At 47.2% G+C, this 16,454-nt stretch overlaps 1 protein-coding gene across 1 annotated transcript in view; it reads left to right on the forward strand.

The window, feature by feature from the left end:
* Window positions 1-16,454, forward strand: part of PARP12 (poly(ADP-ribose) polymerase family member 12) — a 40,648-nt gene that overhangs the window by 12,199 nt on the left and 11,995 nt on the right. Inside the window, exons 5-7 of the mRNA XM_047762909.1 lie at window positions 5,465-5,588; window positions 11,117-11,312; window positions 14,416-14,557. Of these exons, the coding sequence (XP_047618865.1) occupies window positions 5,465-5,588; window positions 11,117-11,312; window positions 14,416-14,557 (462 nt within the window). The remainder of the gene's footprint in view (window positions 1-5,464; window positions 5,589-11,116; window positions 11,313-14,415; window positions 14,558-16,454) is intronic.

Genomic DNA, 16,454 nt, shown 5'->3' on the forward strand with positions numbered 1-16,454 from the left:
CTTAGCCCCTAGGAACGGCCTCCCTCAGGAGGGGACGCCTGTGTTCGCTCTTGGGGGGTGAGTATTGTTTAATTTGGGGGTTTGTTTCCTCACGCTTTCTTTTATCAGAAGCAGCAAATTGTGTACGTGTGTGACTGTATTCTCACTAAACCTTTGCTTTCTTCTTACTGCTGTTCTGGGCTTTGACTGAAGAAAGATTCCTTCTCAGATTTGATGGCTCCTCTTAAAAACCAACCACCGAAACTTCTTGTTTCGTTTTCAGTCTTTAAAAATGACCCAAACAATTCATGAATACTTTCACTTTTGTAAAAGAGTCAAATAATAGAGAGTAAAGTCTGAAGTCCTTCTCCAAAGGTAAACACATGACATGTGGTCTAATTTGTTTTGCGTATTTTTTCAGCAGATGAGAACATGTGAAATGCATTATTTAACCAGCGTCTTTTACTTAACGGTGTGTCTTGGAGATTTTTTTCCACATTTCTACATACATAGTGTGTCTACCTGGATTTTAAAAACAACTTCATAGTGTTGGATTGGAGTAATTCTCCACTGAGCATCTTGAGTTCATGTGCATTTCCATGGATTCCTGGAAGTGGAATACTAGGTCAGGGAATGTGTGCTGTATATATTTATGTTTTTTAAAATCAGCACCATGAGCGATAACTTACACACAATAAAATGCATCCACTTTACGTATACCCTTTGAGTTTGGGTAAATATGGATCCCCACGTAACTGTTAACTGTTACCTAGACATGGCCTAGTTCTCTCATTCCAGAAATTTCCCTCATGCCCCATACAGTTGATCCTCATCCCCCAGCTCCTTGACCCAAAGCAGTCCCTGCTCTACCTTCCGTTGCCGTGGACTGCATTTACCTTTTCTAGAAGTTTACATAAAAGTCATCATACAGCATGTGTTCTCCTGATCGTCCTCTCACTTCGCATATTTGAGATTTGGTCGTGCTGTCATATCCGTAATTTGCGCCTTTTTATTGCTGAGGAGTATTCGGTTGCATGGATTAACTACATTTATATTCATGTGTTGACGAATATTTGGGTGGTTTCCAGTTTCTGGCTTTTATGAAGAAAGACTCTACATTATTCATGTACAAGTTTTCAGGTGGATGTATATTTTTATCTCTCTTGGTTAAAGACCTAGGAGTAAATAACGTTTGATAAATCTGTGTTTAACATCACGAGAAACAGCCAAACTGTTTTCTAAGGTGGATGTATTTCACCTTCCCACCAGTAATGTGTGAGTTCTGGTTGTTCTGCATCCCTGTCAGCACTTGGCATTGTCTGTCTTTTTCATTTTAGCCATCCTAGTAAATAAGTAGTGATAGCTCATTGTGGCTTTTATTTGCATTTCCCTGATGAATAATGATATTTAACATTGATTTTCATGTTCTTATCAGCCATTGGTGTATCCTTTCTGAAGTATCTGTTTAAATATTTTGCCTATTTTATAGGCAAATAACAGCTTTGTTAAGCTTTTAAGTATATTTCACGAAGTATACAGTTCACCCATTTAATGGTTTTTAATATAATCAGAGTTGTGCAGCCGTCATCACAGCCAATATTAGAACATTTTCATTACCCTTAAAGAAGCCCCATACCCATTAGCAGTGACTTCCCACTCTCCCCTCCTCTCAGCTCCTGGCAACTGCAGCTCTTTACACCATGTCTCTATGAATTGCCTGGATATTTCCTACAAACGGAATCTCATAGTGTGAGGTCTTTTGTGACTATTTTGCCCAATTTTTTTTATTGGGTTGTTTGCTCCCTCATTATTGAGTTCTGGTTTTGAATATTCTTTATTCTTGTCTTTGTCAGATATAGGTATTGAAAATATATTCTCCCAGGCTGTGTCTTTCATGTTTATTTTCTTTACAGTGTTTTTGGAAAAATAGAAGTTTTAATATTGATGTTCATGGTAATACATTTTTTTAATGGTTTGCGTTTTTTTTTTTATGCCCTAAAGATCTCTAACTGTTCCAAGCCCACAAAAATGTTTCTCCTATGGCTTTTTTCCTTTTTTTTAGCTTTCATGTTAGGTCTGGTTGTTATTCTTGATCTGTTTTCTCTAGTAATTATTTCCTTAGGGGTTGATTCTTCGTGTGAGTTAGCTGCCTGTCTGTGTTATTTTTCTGTGTGTGTTGGGTGATTCTTGGTGTCTCCTCCCGTTGGTACTCAGATCCCTGTGTCTGCTGGTGGATGCTGACTTGGGTTCCAGAGTCGGTGGGGAGAGGCAGTAGGTCTTGGCTTGGGTGGGTGGGCATTGCTAGCTTGTGTGCTGAGATCAGGGTGTGGGACTTTGATGGCTTTTTCACGTGCTTCTCCAGCCCCCATTTCCACACTCACATGTTCCATGGGACAAAGAGCAAGGTTTCTGGGCACAAGCAAGGCACTGCTGGGGCACCTGTTCCAGTGGGTCTCAATGCTATTGTCTGGGTGTCATTCCCTCTCTCTCTCTCTCTTTTTTTTTTTCCTTTTTATGTTCGGCATATGGAGGTTGCCAGGCTAGGGGTTGCATCGGAGCTGCAGTTGCCAGTCTACACCTCAGCCACAGCACTGCCAGATCCAGAGTGCATCTGCAGCCTACACTGCAGCTTGTGGCAATACCAGCTCCCTAATCCACTGAGCGAGGCCAGGAATCGACCCTCCATCCTCATGGGTACATGATTCTTAACTTGCCAAGCCGCAGCAGGAACTCCGGGTGTCTTTGTTGTTCCTTGTTTCCTCTGACTCTGAGTTTGCCAAGCCCCCAGATCCTTCCTGCTTCCAGGGTGGTCTCTTCTGCATATTTTGCATGGGTTTTCCTCTCTGTCTTTGTTGGATGGTTTCCTATTCTTACGCTTTCTTTAGTAATTCTGGCCTTTTGATGGCCCTTGGATTTTTCAGTGTTTTTGGATGTATTCTTTTCTGTGATCTGTCATTTCAAGGGAAGTAGGGAGAAAGGGATGTGGGTGTGTACTTGGCCAAATCGATTTGGTTTCTGTGACTCCCCTTCCAGAAAGCCTAGACTCCAGAGTGCCGCAGGTGGTACAGACCCTGGACGAAGGGAAGGAAGCTGAGAAACCAGGACCAGGAAAGATGTGGCAGAGAAAGGGCCTCACGCCTCCAGCACTGGGCTGGGACTCTGCTTGGCGGCCCCTGTGGCTGCGGTGGCCTGTGTGGTATCCTCCTCTTCTGGGCACTTGCAGCTTCTGGGTGGTGTGGGTTCCCACTCAGGTTAGAATAAGATCGGAAGCCTCAGGCCAGCCGTGCCTGCCCTGCGCCTCTGTGCCCTTGCCAGTGTCAGCTGTAGGGTCGCAGGTAGGGGTGCACCTTCCCTGGCGGGTGCCTTCTTAAGGGGAGAGCCTGTGCTCAGGTTGTCCAGGACTCACCTGTGCCGGGCTGAAGACAAGTGGCCCCAAACCCCTCCCTGATCATTTCCCTTAGTGCCCTTAGGAGGAAACAGGAAATCCTATTTGGTCGTGACCTCTGGACCAGAGCTGTGGCCTTATCTATCCAGGTCCAGCCCCTGGTAATCACTTTATCATCCACAGCCCGGGTCAGGAGGCCAAGAGGGTTCCCTTTGGCCTGGTGTGAGCAATCCATGCTATAACTCCGGACATATCAGGACGTCCTGTGTCCCCATTGTGGTTCTTGGGATCCTTTTGAGCTAAGAGCCTTGGTTGGGTCCCTCCTCTTCTTCCCTGAGGCCTCTTGGGCTAGTGTTCTTTTCTGCCCTGTCAGCCTGGTCCCAGGCCTGGTCTTTGACAAGCCCACCCCGCCTTCCTCCCTGGTCCCCCCTTCACTGTACCCTTGCAGGGTATCTAGGAAAGAAGTGGCATCAAGGCTTGCCTGAAAGCTAGCGTAAGATTTTAGAAAATTTATTTTTTTTTTCAGTTGGCAAGTTAACCAAGCTTCATTGTTACTGTTTTGAAAGATGAATTGAAAATGTACAAAAGTAAGTCAGTAAGAAAGACTCCCTCACAGCCTTTTTTCTCAGCACCCAGATCTCTCCAGTACGGTCATTATCACTAGTTCCTTGAATACCCTTCCCTAAAGATTTTGTACAAGCACAAGTGCGTATGTCTAGTCCCTCCCTCCCTCCCTCCCTTTCTCTCTGGCTCTCTCCCTCCCTCTCTCTCCCTCCATCCCCCTCTCTCTCTTTGCCACACCTGGGCATATGGAAGTTTCCAGACTAGGGGGCAAATTGGACCTGCAGCTGCCGGACTACACCACAGCCCAGCAGGTCTGGATCCGTGCTGCATCTGCAGAAACACCTGCCTCCGCTGGCGGCAGCGCCAGATACTTAACCCACTGAACGAGGTCAGGAATTGAACCCACATCCACATGGACACTATGTCAGCCACGATGGGAATTCCTAGTCTCTTTCTTTTTACATAGGTGCACTTTGCCCACTGTTTTGTATTGTTTTTCACTTAACTAGATGTAATTTTTTGGACTATATAATATATTTTTGTGATTCAAAATTCAAAACAAATTTTTCCTCATAACTGTGCCTGGCCACCCAGATTCCCCTGCAAGAAATAATATGTGCATACATGTATATTTAGTCAGTGTATCTCTAATCTTATGTTTTCTATTTTTTCCCTAAATAGAGGCCTTCTGCACTTTGTGTTTCTTTCTGCCTAGGAGCATATAAATCCTCAGGCGTCAGGGTATGAGGATTCCCATTGCTCTTCCTTCCTGTCCCCTGTTGCTCTCACCGCACTGCTCTGCAGGGGTGGCCCAGAGCCTCAGAGGCTGTTGAAGGGTAGAGGGAGGGTGTGGGCAGCGTCCTGGCGAGCAGGCCAGGAAGTGCCAGGAGGGACGGGCCAGGAGCACAGGGAGGGGTGGGTGCGGTTGGCTGGAAACCTGAGACCTGGGCCGGTTGTGTGTGTACAGATGGGGGCAGAGCTGTGGGTGTATTACCTTCAGGGAGTGGGGGTGTTGGGAGGGGCAGTGAGGGGGCAGCCGCAGAGGTCCAGGTGCACTGGGACTGTGCGCAGGCCACCTGCGCTAGGACCTGTTGGGGTTGGGGTGGCTCTAGTAGAGGTGAACCCGGCTCCATTTCTGGTGTGACCACTCCCCATCTGAGTGTCACAAGTATAGCAGTAAGGCCTGGACAGACTGCCCCCTGTGGGGATGGAGGCTTTGACCGCCTCACCATCAGCTTCTTTCCTGTCACGAGATGAAACTTCTGCATAATGTAACCTACCAGCGCACGTTAAAAAAAATCAGTTTGATGTGTTTAATGTCCGGTTAAAAAGGGAGGCATAAAAAGAAAGTGTATGTAATAAAATCCATGCTATCTTGATAGCTAAATGCTCGGGGATGACTGCACTGAAAACGGCTCCATCGCAGGTTCCCACAGTGTTTCTGGGTCGCAGGCGGCACCACACCCACAGGGAAGCAGGGGGCTGGGTCGTGCGCTGTACTGCCAGTGTGCTTACTTCCTTATATTTTTGTTTCAGAGAAGTGCAGTAGAGTTCACTTCGACTTGCCGTATCGGTGGCAAGTCTTAGATGGAGGCAAGTGGAAGGATTTGCACAAGATGGAGCTTATCGAAGAGGCGTATAGCAACCCCAGACGAGACGGGTATGAAACACATCACTGGGTCTGCCCTGGGCCTGGGCTTTTGTGTGTGGCGTGGGAAGCTGACACAGCAGGCTTCAGGTTTTTTGTTTTTTTGTTTTTGTTTAAGACTTTTATTTTTTCTGTTATAGCTGATTTACAGTGTTCTGTCAATTTCTGCTGTAGAGCAAAAGTGACCAGTCACACGTGTGTGTGTATATATATATAGATATACATTCTTTTTCTCATGTTAGCCTCCATCATGCTCCATCACAAGTTCCCTGTGCTGAATCTTATTGCTTATCCACTCCAGATGCAATAGTTAGCATCTACTCACCCTAAACTCCCCGTTCATCCCACTCCCTCTTCTCCTCCCCCTTGGCAGCCACAAGTCTGTTCTCCACGTCCATGAATTTGTTTCTTTTTTTTTTTTTTGGCATTTTAGGGCTGTACCCACGGCATATGGAGGTTCCCACGCTAGGGTCCAATTGGAGCTACTGCTGCCAGCCTACACCACAGCTACAGCAATGCGGGATCTGAATTGTGTCTGCGACCACAGCTCACAGCAATGCCAGATCATTAACCCACTGAGCAAGGCCACGTATCAAACCCTCATGGTTCCTAGTTGGATTCGTTTCCACTGTGTCACAACAGGCACTCCTGTTTCTTTTCTGTAGATATAGGTTCCTTTGAGCCATATGTTAGGTTCCATATATAAGTGATAGTATATAGTATTTGTCTTTCTCTTTCTGACTTCACTTAGTATGAGAGTCTAGTTCATTGGTGTTGCTGCAGATGGCATTATTTTGTTCTTTTTTATGGCTGAGTAGTATTCCATTGTAGATATGTACCATATCTTCTTAACCCATTCATCTGTCAATGGACATTTAGGCTGTTTCCATGTCTTGGCTATTGTGAATAGTGCTGCAGTGAACATAGCGGTACATGTATCTTTTTCAGTGAAAGCTTTGTCCGGATATATGTCTGAGAGTAGGATTGCTGGGTCATATGGGAGTTCTATATTTAGTTTTCTGAGGTACCTCCATACTGTTTTCCATAGTGGTTGTACCGATTTCTATTCCCACCAACAGTGTAGGAGGGTACATCAGGGTTTAGCTTTGATGGGCTATAAACTTGGACAGACTCTCTCTAGGCAGCCTGGTCTGGAGGTGGAAGCTCTGGGCTAGAAGTTAGATGTTGATTTTTATGCTGGTGGTTGGTGCCTCTATTCCCCTATCCTCCTCTCCTTGCAGGGGGGAGCTGTGGGGAGAGATGAGGGCAGTCCAAGTGAGTTCTGAATTATTTGCTGCTAGGATTGATCATATAAATATATCCTCATTGATTAGGACAGAAAAGCAAGAGACAATCCTGTGTGAAATTTCAGCTTTTGTAAAGTTATACAGCTGAATTCTTGCTTATTGTTCAGCTTTAAAAAATTTTTTTCTATGTCCTAGTACTTTCACTTAGTCAATTCAGAGTAAATGGGGAACTCCTGGGTAGTTTATTTCTGCTGTCTCAAATGCTTATCATATCTTGGATTGAACTTGCTGAGATAGTAGCCAAGAAAAGAATTTGAGTCTACTTTTTGAGTAGATAAAATACATTTTTGGAGTTCCCGTGGTTGCTTAGCAGTTACCAAGCCCAGCTAGCATGCATGAGGACACAGGTTCAATCCCTGGCCTCGCTCAGTGGGTTAAGGATCTGGGATTGCTGTGAGCTCTGGTGCAGGTCGCAGAGGCAGCTCGGATTCTGCATTGCTATGGCTGTGATGTAGGCTGGCAGTTGCAGCTCTAATTGGACCCCTAGCCTTGGAACCTCCATATGCTGTGGTGTAGGCCTAAAAGACCAAAAAAAAAAAGTTATTTCTTGTAATTTATTTATTGCAGTTTATTCATTTATTATGATTACCTGTACATTTGAATTTATTTCTGCTGTTTATCTTGATTTATCTTGATTTTTTTGCTGTTTTATGTATATTTTCTTTTGGGTCTTCTCTTTTGATTTTTTTCCCCTCACCTACTAATTTGGAAGTTATGTTACTGAGATTCTGTTCTTTTAGTGGTTACTCTGGAAAGCAGACCCTTTAACTTAATAAACTTTAGCTTAACAGCTTAAGCTAATCAGTACTTTTATCTTTCTCTTATTAAGAGTCTTGAACCTACTTGAATTCTGCCTATGTCCATGCATACTTATTTACCACTTGTGTGAATTTAAACGAATCACTTAGCCTTCCTGTGCCTCGATTTCCCCATATGTCAAGTAGATAAAAATAGTAGTTCCTACATCAAGAAGTTACTCTAAGAATTTAAAGAATTAGTGTATCTAAAACACTCAGAACAATGCCAGGCATATAAGATGTGCTATATAAATATTGCTTCTGTTATTTTCTTGATCCCAGAAGGTAAAAATTGGCTTTGTTTTATAGTCGGCATTTATTTAGGTTTGGACAATTCCTGTTTTGTTTTGCACACTGTTCCTTTGTTCAGGTTTCCTCGTGGATCATTTTCTTTTAAATTCATCTCTTAGAAGTTGCTTCAGTGATAGTCTAGTGGCAGATGTGGTTTTTGTTTGTCTAAAAGTGTCTTTATTTCATCCTCTTTTTTTTTTTTTTTTTTTTTTGGTTGTACCTGTGGCATGCAGAAGTTCCTGGGCCAGGGATTGAACCCTAGCCACAGCAGTAACAATGCCAGATCCTTAAACCACTGAGCCACCAGGGAGTGCTTCATCCTCATTCTTCAAAAATAATTTTATTGGGTATTTTCTCTCGATTCTTCAAAGAGTTTTAATCATTTGGTTTTCTGGCTTCTATTGCTTCTATTTAGAAGTTAGCTGTCAGTATACATGTATTAGTTTTGGGGGCTGCCCAAACAGGTTGCCACAAACTTGGTGACGTTAAGACAAAAAGAATTTATTCTCACAGTTCTGGAGGCTAGAAGTCCGAAGTCCAAGTGTCAGCAGGACCTTGCTCTGTCTGAAGCCTCCAGGGGATGACCCTCCTGTGCTTCTTCCTAGCTCTTGGTGGTTCTGGGCGCTCCGTGATGTTCCTTGGCGTTCCTGGGTTTGCAGCTGCATCACTCTAGTCGCTACCTTTGCCATATCACGGCTTCCTCCTGTGTGTCCCTGTCTGCATCCAAATCCCCCCTTCTTATGATGATGCCCGTCATTGGATTGGGGCTCATCCTACTGAAGTGTGACCTCATCTTACCTTGACGACATCTGCAAAGACCTTATTTCCGAATGAGGTCACGTTTGTGGGTATCAAGTGTTAGGATCTGAATAGCTCTTTTGTGAGGGGACAGTTCAACCCATTACGGCAAGTAATCTCTTTTTTTTCTCTCTTACTGCTTTAAATATGTTGTCATTCTTTGGTGCTGAGTTTCGCTAAGATCTACGTGTGGATTTATTTTTATTTAATCTACTTGTAATTTGTGCTGAGTGTGAGGCTTTAGGTTTAATCAATTCTGGAAGCTCCTCATATCTCTTCCAGTGTTGCTTCTCTGGACTTCTCATCAAACGTATGTTACTGTCTCGTTGCTTTATTGTTTATATTTTTAACATCTCTCTCATTCTTTATACTGTATGCAGGAGAGTTTCTTGGTCACCCAGTTCACTAGTCAAGCTTTGTCTGGGACACAGTGTGTCCTACCTCCTATGGTTTAAAAATTGTAATTATTAATATTATTTACTTCTGAAGGTTCTGTTTGTTTTTTTTTTTTTTCAAAGTTACCTGGTTAATTCTTATAGTTTCTTAATCTTTATACTTTGATACTCATTTTAACTTTAAAAAATACTTTATACATATTATATATTTGTGTCTGAGAATTCTAATGTTTGTTGTCTTTTTTTTTTCCTTTTTAAGGCCGCACCTACAGCATATGGAAGCTGTCAGATTGAATCAGAGCTAGAGCTGCTGCCCTCTGTCACAGCCACAGTAACATCAGATCTGAGCCACGTCTGTGACCTACACCACGGCTGATGGCAACGCCGGATCCTTAACCCACTGAGCGAGGCCAGGGATCAAATCCCCATCCTCATGGATACTAGTTAGGTTCTTAACCCACTGAGCCACAATGGGAACTCCTTGTGTTTGTTATCTTTATTGGACTCATTGTCTATTTTTGCTGATTTTTGCTCATGGTGTCTTGTTTCCACATGCATTTTCTGATCTATTTGTAAGCTCATGTTTGCTGAAACTTTATCTGTGGAAATTCTTTGAGGCCTAGGTTGAAGGTGAGTTCCTCCAGAGAGAACGTGTGTTTGGTTTTCTGGGAACTACCACTGCGAGTCTTTAAAGCTGATTCTCACACCGCAAGTGGATCAGCTTCACCTTTGTGAGGCCTGAGTGGTTTACCAGTTCTCAGTGGAAGTCTTCTTCCTTGCCTTCCGAAGCCAGCACGGACATGGGCCAGCCTCCTTGCTGACTCTCCTGGCAAAGCAGATCCCTTCCCCGGCCTCGAGTGTCATCTTTATGATCATGGGTTTGCCCGGAGGTATCTCTTTGAAGATTCAACCCCAGACTATATTCGGATGCTACATTCACTTCCCATATCCTTATTGCTGTTGAAAACAGGGCTCTGTGTCTGTGCGTATTGACACTGCCCTTGGACAGCCACTGGCTTTAGTCCTCACTCACCTCCTTGGTTCTAGCTAGACCTTCCCTTTGCCTGTAGGGCAGTGCAGCATCTGGAGAGGGAGTGGATCCTGGTGGCTCAGGGGGCAGGCTCTTCTGCCAGACCGCTCGACTTGAACCCCAGCTCTACCATGTATTAGCTGTCTGACCTTGGACAGCTCTCTTAACCTTTCTGGGCTCTGTCTTCCCAACTGTGTCATGAAGATAAGCTGTAGCCTCAATGTTACAAAGACTTAAGCCTTTAATATGTGTAAAGCATTCACTACTGGGGCTGGCTCACCCCACATACATTCTGTATATATTCACTGTTTTTGGCTCCTAAGGATTTCTGTTTCTTGCCAGGTCAGCAGTACATTTAAAAAAAGAATATTTTGGAGTTCTCGTCGTGGCACAGTGGTTAACGAATCAGACTAGGAACCATGAGGTTGCGGGTTCGGTCCCTGCCCTTGCTCAGTGGGTTAACGATCCGGCGTTGCCGTGAGCTGTGGTGTAGGTTGCAGACGCGGCTCGGATCCCGCGTTGCTGTGGCTCTGGCGTAGGCCGGTGGCTACGGCTCCGATTCAACCCCTAGCCTGGGAACCTCCATATGCTGTGGGAGCGGCCCAAGAAATAGCAATAACAACAACAACAACAACAAAAAGACAAAAGACAAAAAAAAAAGAATATTTTAACCAGCATTTTCTGTGTAGTGAAAGGAATGTCATGATAACAAGTTTTTCATATGAGAGTGACTTCATTATTTTCACACAGCAAAACTGATTTTAAAAAGCAGATGACCCTGTCCCAACATTTTTTTAATGCGCAGGTCACATGTATGATCATATCTTTCAGCCAAGCGTCCGGAAGGCCACGGTGGAAGCTGAGGGCCTTGAGTTCATTTGGCTCGTGGAATGTTCAGTTTACTTCTTGTGTTCTTTTGCAGGATCACGTGCACGGAGTCGGCCGGTAGCTTTCTCATTGGTTCTCTGAAGTTTGACTCCATGACGTTTGATGGCACCCGGGCTCGCCGCCTGTCCACGGCCTCGTCGGTCACCAAACCTCCGCACTTCATCCTCACCACCGAGTGGCTTTGGTACTGGACTGATGAGTTAGGCTCTTGGCAGGAGTATGGAAGACAAGTAAGTGGCACGGACAGCGGGCAGGTGTTTCCTCCTGCGGGTCTGTGACGGAGGAGCCTTTCCAAACATGGGCTCGGGATTGCTCCGGGGAGCCCTTGACAGAGCCAGAGGCCCCCAGGTCCCCTGTGACTCACTTACTTTGGGGGAGTTATGGCAACACTGGATAATTTGAAATTCATCTGTATGAGATTCTGCCTTTGAACAGTTAGTTAGCTGTTGGTTCATGAGAACGGACGGAATTTAGTTGTTGTCCCGTTTGGTTAAATGGGATAGAAAGATGCCGCTTGTCCTGTTGAACAGGTGGCTCCAGAGCACGTGCCTGTGTGTGCAACTGTGGAATAAAGTTTAAGGCTTTTCAAAGCTGCCTTGTGTGTAGTAGCAACTTGATGCAAAGCGGCCAAGTAGACAGAAATTGACTTATTTCTGGTCTTGACTTGGTGTCAGGATGGAATGACGTGAAGGTGCTCATGGATGAATCAGATTAAAGGGAGCCTCCTGGCCACCTCTAGAGGCACACGGATCGGGAGGTCACCATGTCTATAGGGACTGCTTCCCCACAGTGAAAACTGGGGTGCATGGTCTAACAGACGTATTCTCCTGGTTGTATGAGGCTATGTTAGAGCTTTAGTTTCTTGTTCTGGTTTGCACCTGGAATGTCTTTTCCTCTGGGAACTCAGTAGTGTGCGCTTCCTGAAGGCAGGGAGCTTTTGCCACCTACATGCCCCCGTGCTGAGGACCATGCCTGCACCTGGCAGGTCCTTGGGGGAAGATAGTAGCTGCTCAAGGACAGAGGTTTTGTTGCCCCACACCTGCTGGCCAGTTGGACATGGTCGCCATCAGCAGATGACATAAGCCCTTGTTCTTTGCCTCCGTTTCTTCCAGTGCCAGCCTTTCTGCATCGACTGCTCCAGCCAGCGTCTCTGCCTGCCCCCCGACTCCCGCACCTCCCCACTGCACATCGGGGGATTCCGCCCGTCTTCCCTGGCCTTGCCAGGGAGGCTCCCTAGCATCCCTCCCTCTGGGCTTGGTGGGGAGCGGGAGGGGAGAGGCCGAGCCTGGCGCTGAGGAGGGAGGCGGTGATGTGGCCATGCTCTGTGATGGGGCTCACCTGGGGGACGCACAGCAGGCAAGAAGTGCTCAGCACATGTGACAGCTACCCGTGTTTTGTTTGGTGATTTGTCCCTCTTCTGGGAGCCGAGTGAAGTGACATGGGGCCCTGGGGGCAACACACTTGGAAGTAATGTTTCCCTGGGTGACTTTAGAAGCTGCATTGCCACTGCTTTGGTGACAGGGGCCTTTCTCCTCGAAACAGCCCGGCGTAGGGTTTTCCTTTCTTCGTTCCTAAGCTGCGACTCCTTTACTGCAGTGCAGTCAGAGAGCAGAATTCAGAACAGTGAAAACCTGTGGGAACACCCTGTGTGGGTGGCGCTGACATACCTCGTGCTGCTGTGTCCAGCTGTGCACACGCGGCCTCGGGGACTTGCACGGTCTCACTTTGCACCGGCGGCTGGGCCCCTCAGTGGGGTGACCTGTCCCCTCTAGCCCTTCCTTTCCCACGCAGTTCTGGTGTCACTCCCTACTCAGCTCTCTTTCTTAGTTTTCTGCTAATTGCTAGTTCAAGACAATTCTCTCTTGATTATCAGAAAAGCTAGGTTCCATTCTGCCTGAGCTCAGGTCCCAAATTTCAGGTCCGGGTCACCTCCACCCTGTATTGATTTCCTAGGTCACCATAGCAAATAACCATGGACTGGGCGGCTTGGAGCAGCAGTGGTTTGTACTCTCACAGCTTGGAGGCTGGAACCCAGACTCCACGTGGCAGCAGTGCCACGCTTTCTCTGAAACACGTAGGGACTTCTTTCTGGTCTTTCCCTCGATTCGGGCAGTTCCCTGGTTGTCTTTGGCGCTCCTCAGTGGTATTTGCATCATTCCAGGCTCTGCCTCCTCATCACGGCATTCTCCACGTGGCTGTCCCCTGTGATGACGCTGGGCATGTGGGCTAAGGGCCCACTCTCCTCCTCTTAACTATTCACGTCTGCCGTGATCCTCTTTCCAAATAAAGTCACCACGTTCTGAGGTCCTGGGCGGTAAGACTTCGTCATGTCTTCTGGGGGTCCCAGATTAACCTGTAACCACTCCTGTGCGTGTCACTCTCTTGGCCCACTGAGCTTTCCCCTGCTGAGCCTGAGGTCCCAGAGGTGGTGGGCTCCAGGATGCACTCCCCCAACCCATATCTGCTTCGGATTATTCTCATCAGGCTTCTTGGGTCGACTTAACCTTCTCCCTTTCCCCTGTTTGCTGTGGTCTCCTTTGCTTTGATGTAAAGGCTTCGTGATTGCTCTTTTGTACCCAAATAAGCCGTCCGTCTCTGCTTGAAGGGAGGACCTCCATTTCTTCCTCAACTCACCAGAATCTGACTTCTGTTCCCACTGCTCCCTCGTCTGGTCACTGCTCACGGCAGCATTGCTCAGGCCCTCAGTGAAGCAGCATCCGAGAACTCACCTTGACATTTCACCTTCACTTGAAGGGCTGTATCACCTGTTACGAAGACTTGACTGCCCTCTTTGCCGTCGCTCCCGTCGAGGTTCCCTAGCTTGGCAGGACACTGACCAACAGGGAGAGCGCGTGTACTGTCTTCTTTTTCCCCGCAGCTTTTAGGGGCCGTGGTGTTGGCCCCCGTTCCGTGCCTCCCTCTCCTGCCACACCCCAGCCCCTTGGCTCCTCTCTCCTCTGCCTTCCCCAGGATGCAAATACCCGCTGCGGGCATGTCTGCAGGGTGGCGCGGATGGCCCCCAGCGTCTGTCCTCTTTTTCATTTTCTCTTTTTACAGTCACTCCTGTGGCATATGGAAGTTCCCACGCTAGGGTTGAACAGGAGCCGTAGCTGCCAGCCTGCACTACAGCCACAGCAACTCGGGATCCGAGCCCCGTCTGGGACCTACACCATGGCTCACGGCAACTCCGGCTCCTTAACCCACTGAGCGAGGCCAGAGATCGAACCTAGGTCTTCACAGACACTGGTTGGGTCTTAACCTGCTCAGCCACAGTGGAAACTCCGCTTCTGTCTTCTTCTTGCCTTCACCAGGTATCTGGCTTTCTCTTCACAGGACATGGAGCACCCCATGACCAGCGTCAACAGCAGCGACTTGGAGAAGGCCTACCTGGCGTACTGCACCTCAGGGTCTGACGCCAAGGCAGCCACTCTGAGGTTCCAGGCCGGGAAGCACACGTACGAGTTAGATTTCAGAGGTACTTCTTGCGCCTCCCTCACCCAGCAAGGCCTGCTCACCTGCTGCTCTGCCTTTTCTGCTTTAACCCTGGAGGAGCGCTATACACGTGGAGAGCCAGGAAGGAGAGGGGTGCCCTGGTTCCTGCTCCTGAAGTGCTGCCTGTCGGCACCGGGAGATGGACCTGTCAGCAGATGAGGCCAGCCAGCAGGATAGGAGGGGCTGCCTGGGGGGACAGGAGCCCAAGTGTGGCAGAACAAGCATGTCAGCTTGCCATGGGCGAGTCCCCGTGGGTCTGAGCATTAACCCTGGTCCCTGACTGGCAGCATCCACATCATCTTTTCTTTTTTTTTTTTTGTCTTTTTGCCATTTCTTGGGCCGCTCCCGCAGCATATGGAGGTTTCCAGGCTAGGGGTCGAATCGGAGCTGTAGCCGATGGCCTATACCAGAGCCACAGCAACGCGGGATCCGAGCTGCATCCGCAACCTACACCACAGCTCACGGCAACACTCGATCCTTGACCCACTGTGTGAGGCCAGGGATCGAACCTGCAACCTCATGGTTCCTAGTTGGATACGTTAACCACTGCACCACGACGGGAACTCCCACATCATCTTTGTTATAAGTGCTTTCAGTGTGGATGGGCGGTCAGCTCAGCAAGTGGTAGATATACACTTTCGTTAAAAATTACCGGGAAGCAGGTTTTCATGTGCTCTGCTTCTGGTGTTCTGAATCTAGGCTTTAAATGGCTTGTTCTGGTTGCCTTGACAGACAGACAGACAGAGGCAGAACAAATACCCTTTGGTTGGGTCTTCCAGTGGCTAATTTGTGAGGTTGGTTTTTTTTGTTTTGTTTTAGGGCTGCACCTGTGGCATATGGAGGTTCCCGGGCTAGGGGTTCACTCATAGCTGTAGCTGCTGGCCTATACCACAGCCACAACAATGCAGAATCTGAGTCGCATCTGCAATCTACACCACAGCTCACAGCAGCGCTGGATCCTTAACCCACTGAGGGAGGTCAAGGATTGAACCTGCGTCCTCATGGTTGCTAGACAGATTCATTTCCGTTGAGGCATGGCAGAAACTCCAGGGTTCTTTTTTTTTTGTTTTTTTCCTAAGTTGTTTTTTTTTTTTTTTGGCTTCTCTCAAGCCATTTCCACTTGGATTTATCAGTCCATCCCTGTTCAGTTCAGTTTTGCCTTTGAAGTTCCATTTTCAATTTTGAATCCTTCAGAGATTTCAGCACTTTTTAAGAAAGTTAAGAAGGGCTTCCTTTAAACACTTCACTCTTTTCTGTATTTTTGTGGACCTTCTTCTGTGTGGAGGGCAGCAAAGTGTCTTTGGTGAAAAATCCTAAATCCATTCTGTTGGCCTGCTTTTAGCTGGTTGGTGTTGCTTGTGGTTTTGCAGCACTTGTGGTTTTGCTTACAGTGGAATGACTGGCCCCTTGGTGTGCCTGTACAGAGAGCCTGAAAGTTGCTCGTGCTCTGCAGGGAGGACTGCTGCCCAGTCCTCAGCATCTGCTGGGGACGCCAGTCACGTGTGAGGTGTTCTGCAGTCCACAGTCTGATAAACGCAAGTGCCCTGGAGGGGACAGTGAGAGACGCAGGAAATAACAAGTCAGGATTGGCCCGAGGAGCAACTCTGTATACCTTGCACTCATCTGACTGCCGCTGACCACAGTTTGAAATCTTTTTTCAAAGTATCTGGATGAGGAGTTCCCATTTAGCCCAGTGGAAATGAATCCGACTAGTATCCAGGAGGATGCGGGTTCGATCCCTGGCTTTACTCAGTGGGTTAAGGATCCAGCGCTGCTGTGACCTGTGGTGTAGTTCACAGATGGGACTTGGGTCCCGAGTTGCTGTGGTGTAGGCTCCAAAAAACCCAAAGTATCTGGATGGCATTAAAATAAATCAGCCA

Source organism: Phacochoerus africanus, chromosome 16 (genome assembly GCF_016906955.1).
Source record: "Phacochoerus africanus isolate WHEZ1 chromosome 16, ROS_Pafr_v1, whole genome shotgun sequence".
NCBI classification, from domain to species: Eukaryota; Metazoa; Chordata; class Mammalia; order Artiodactyla; family Suidae; genus Phacochoerus; species Phacochoerus africanus.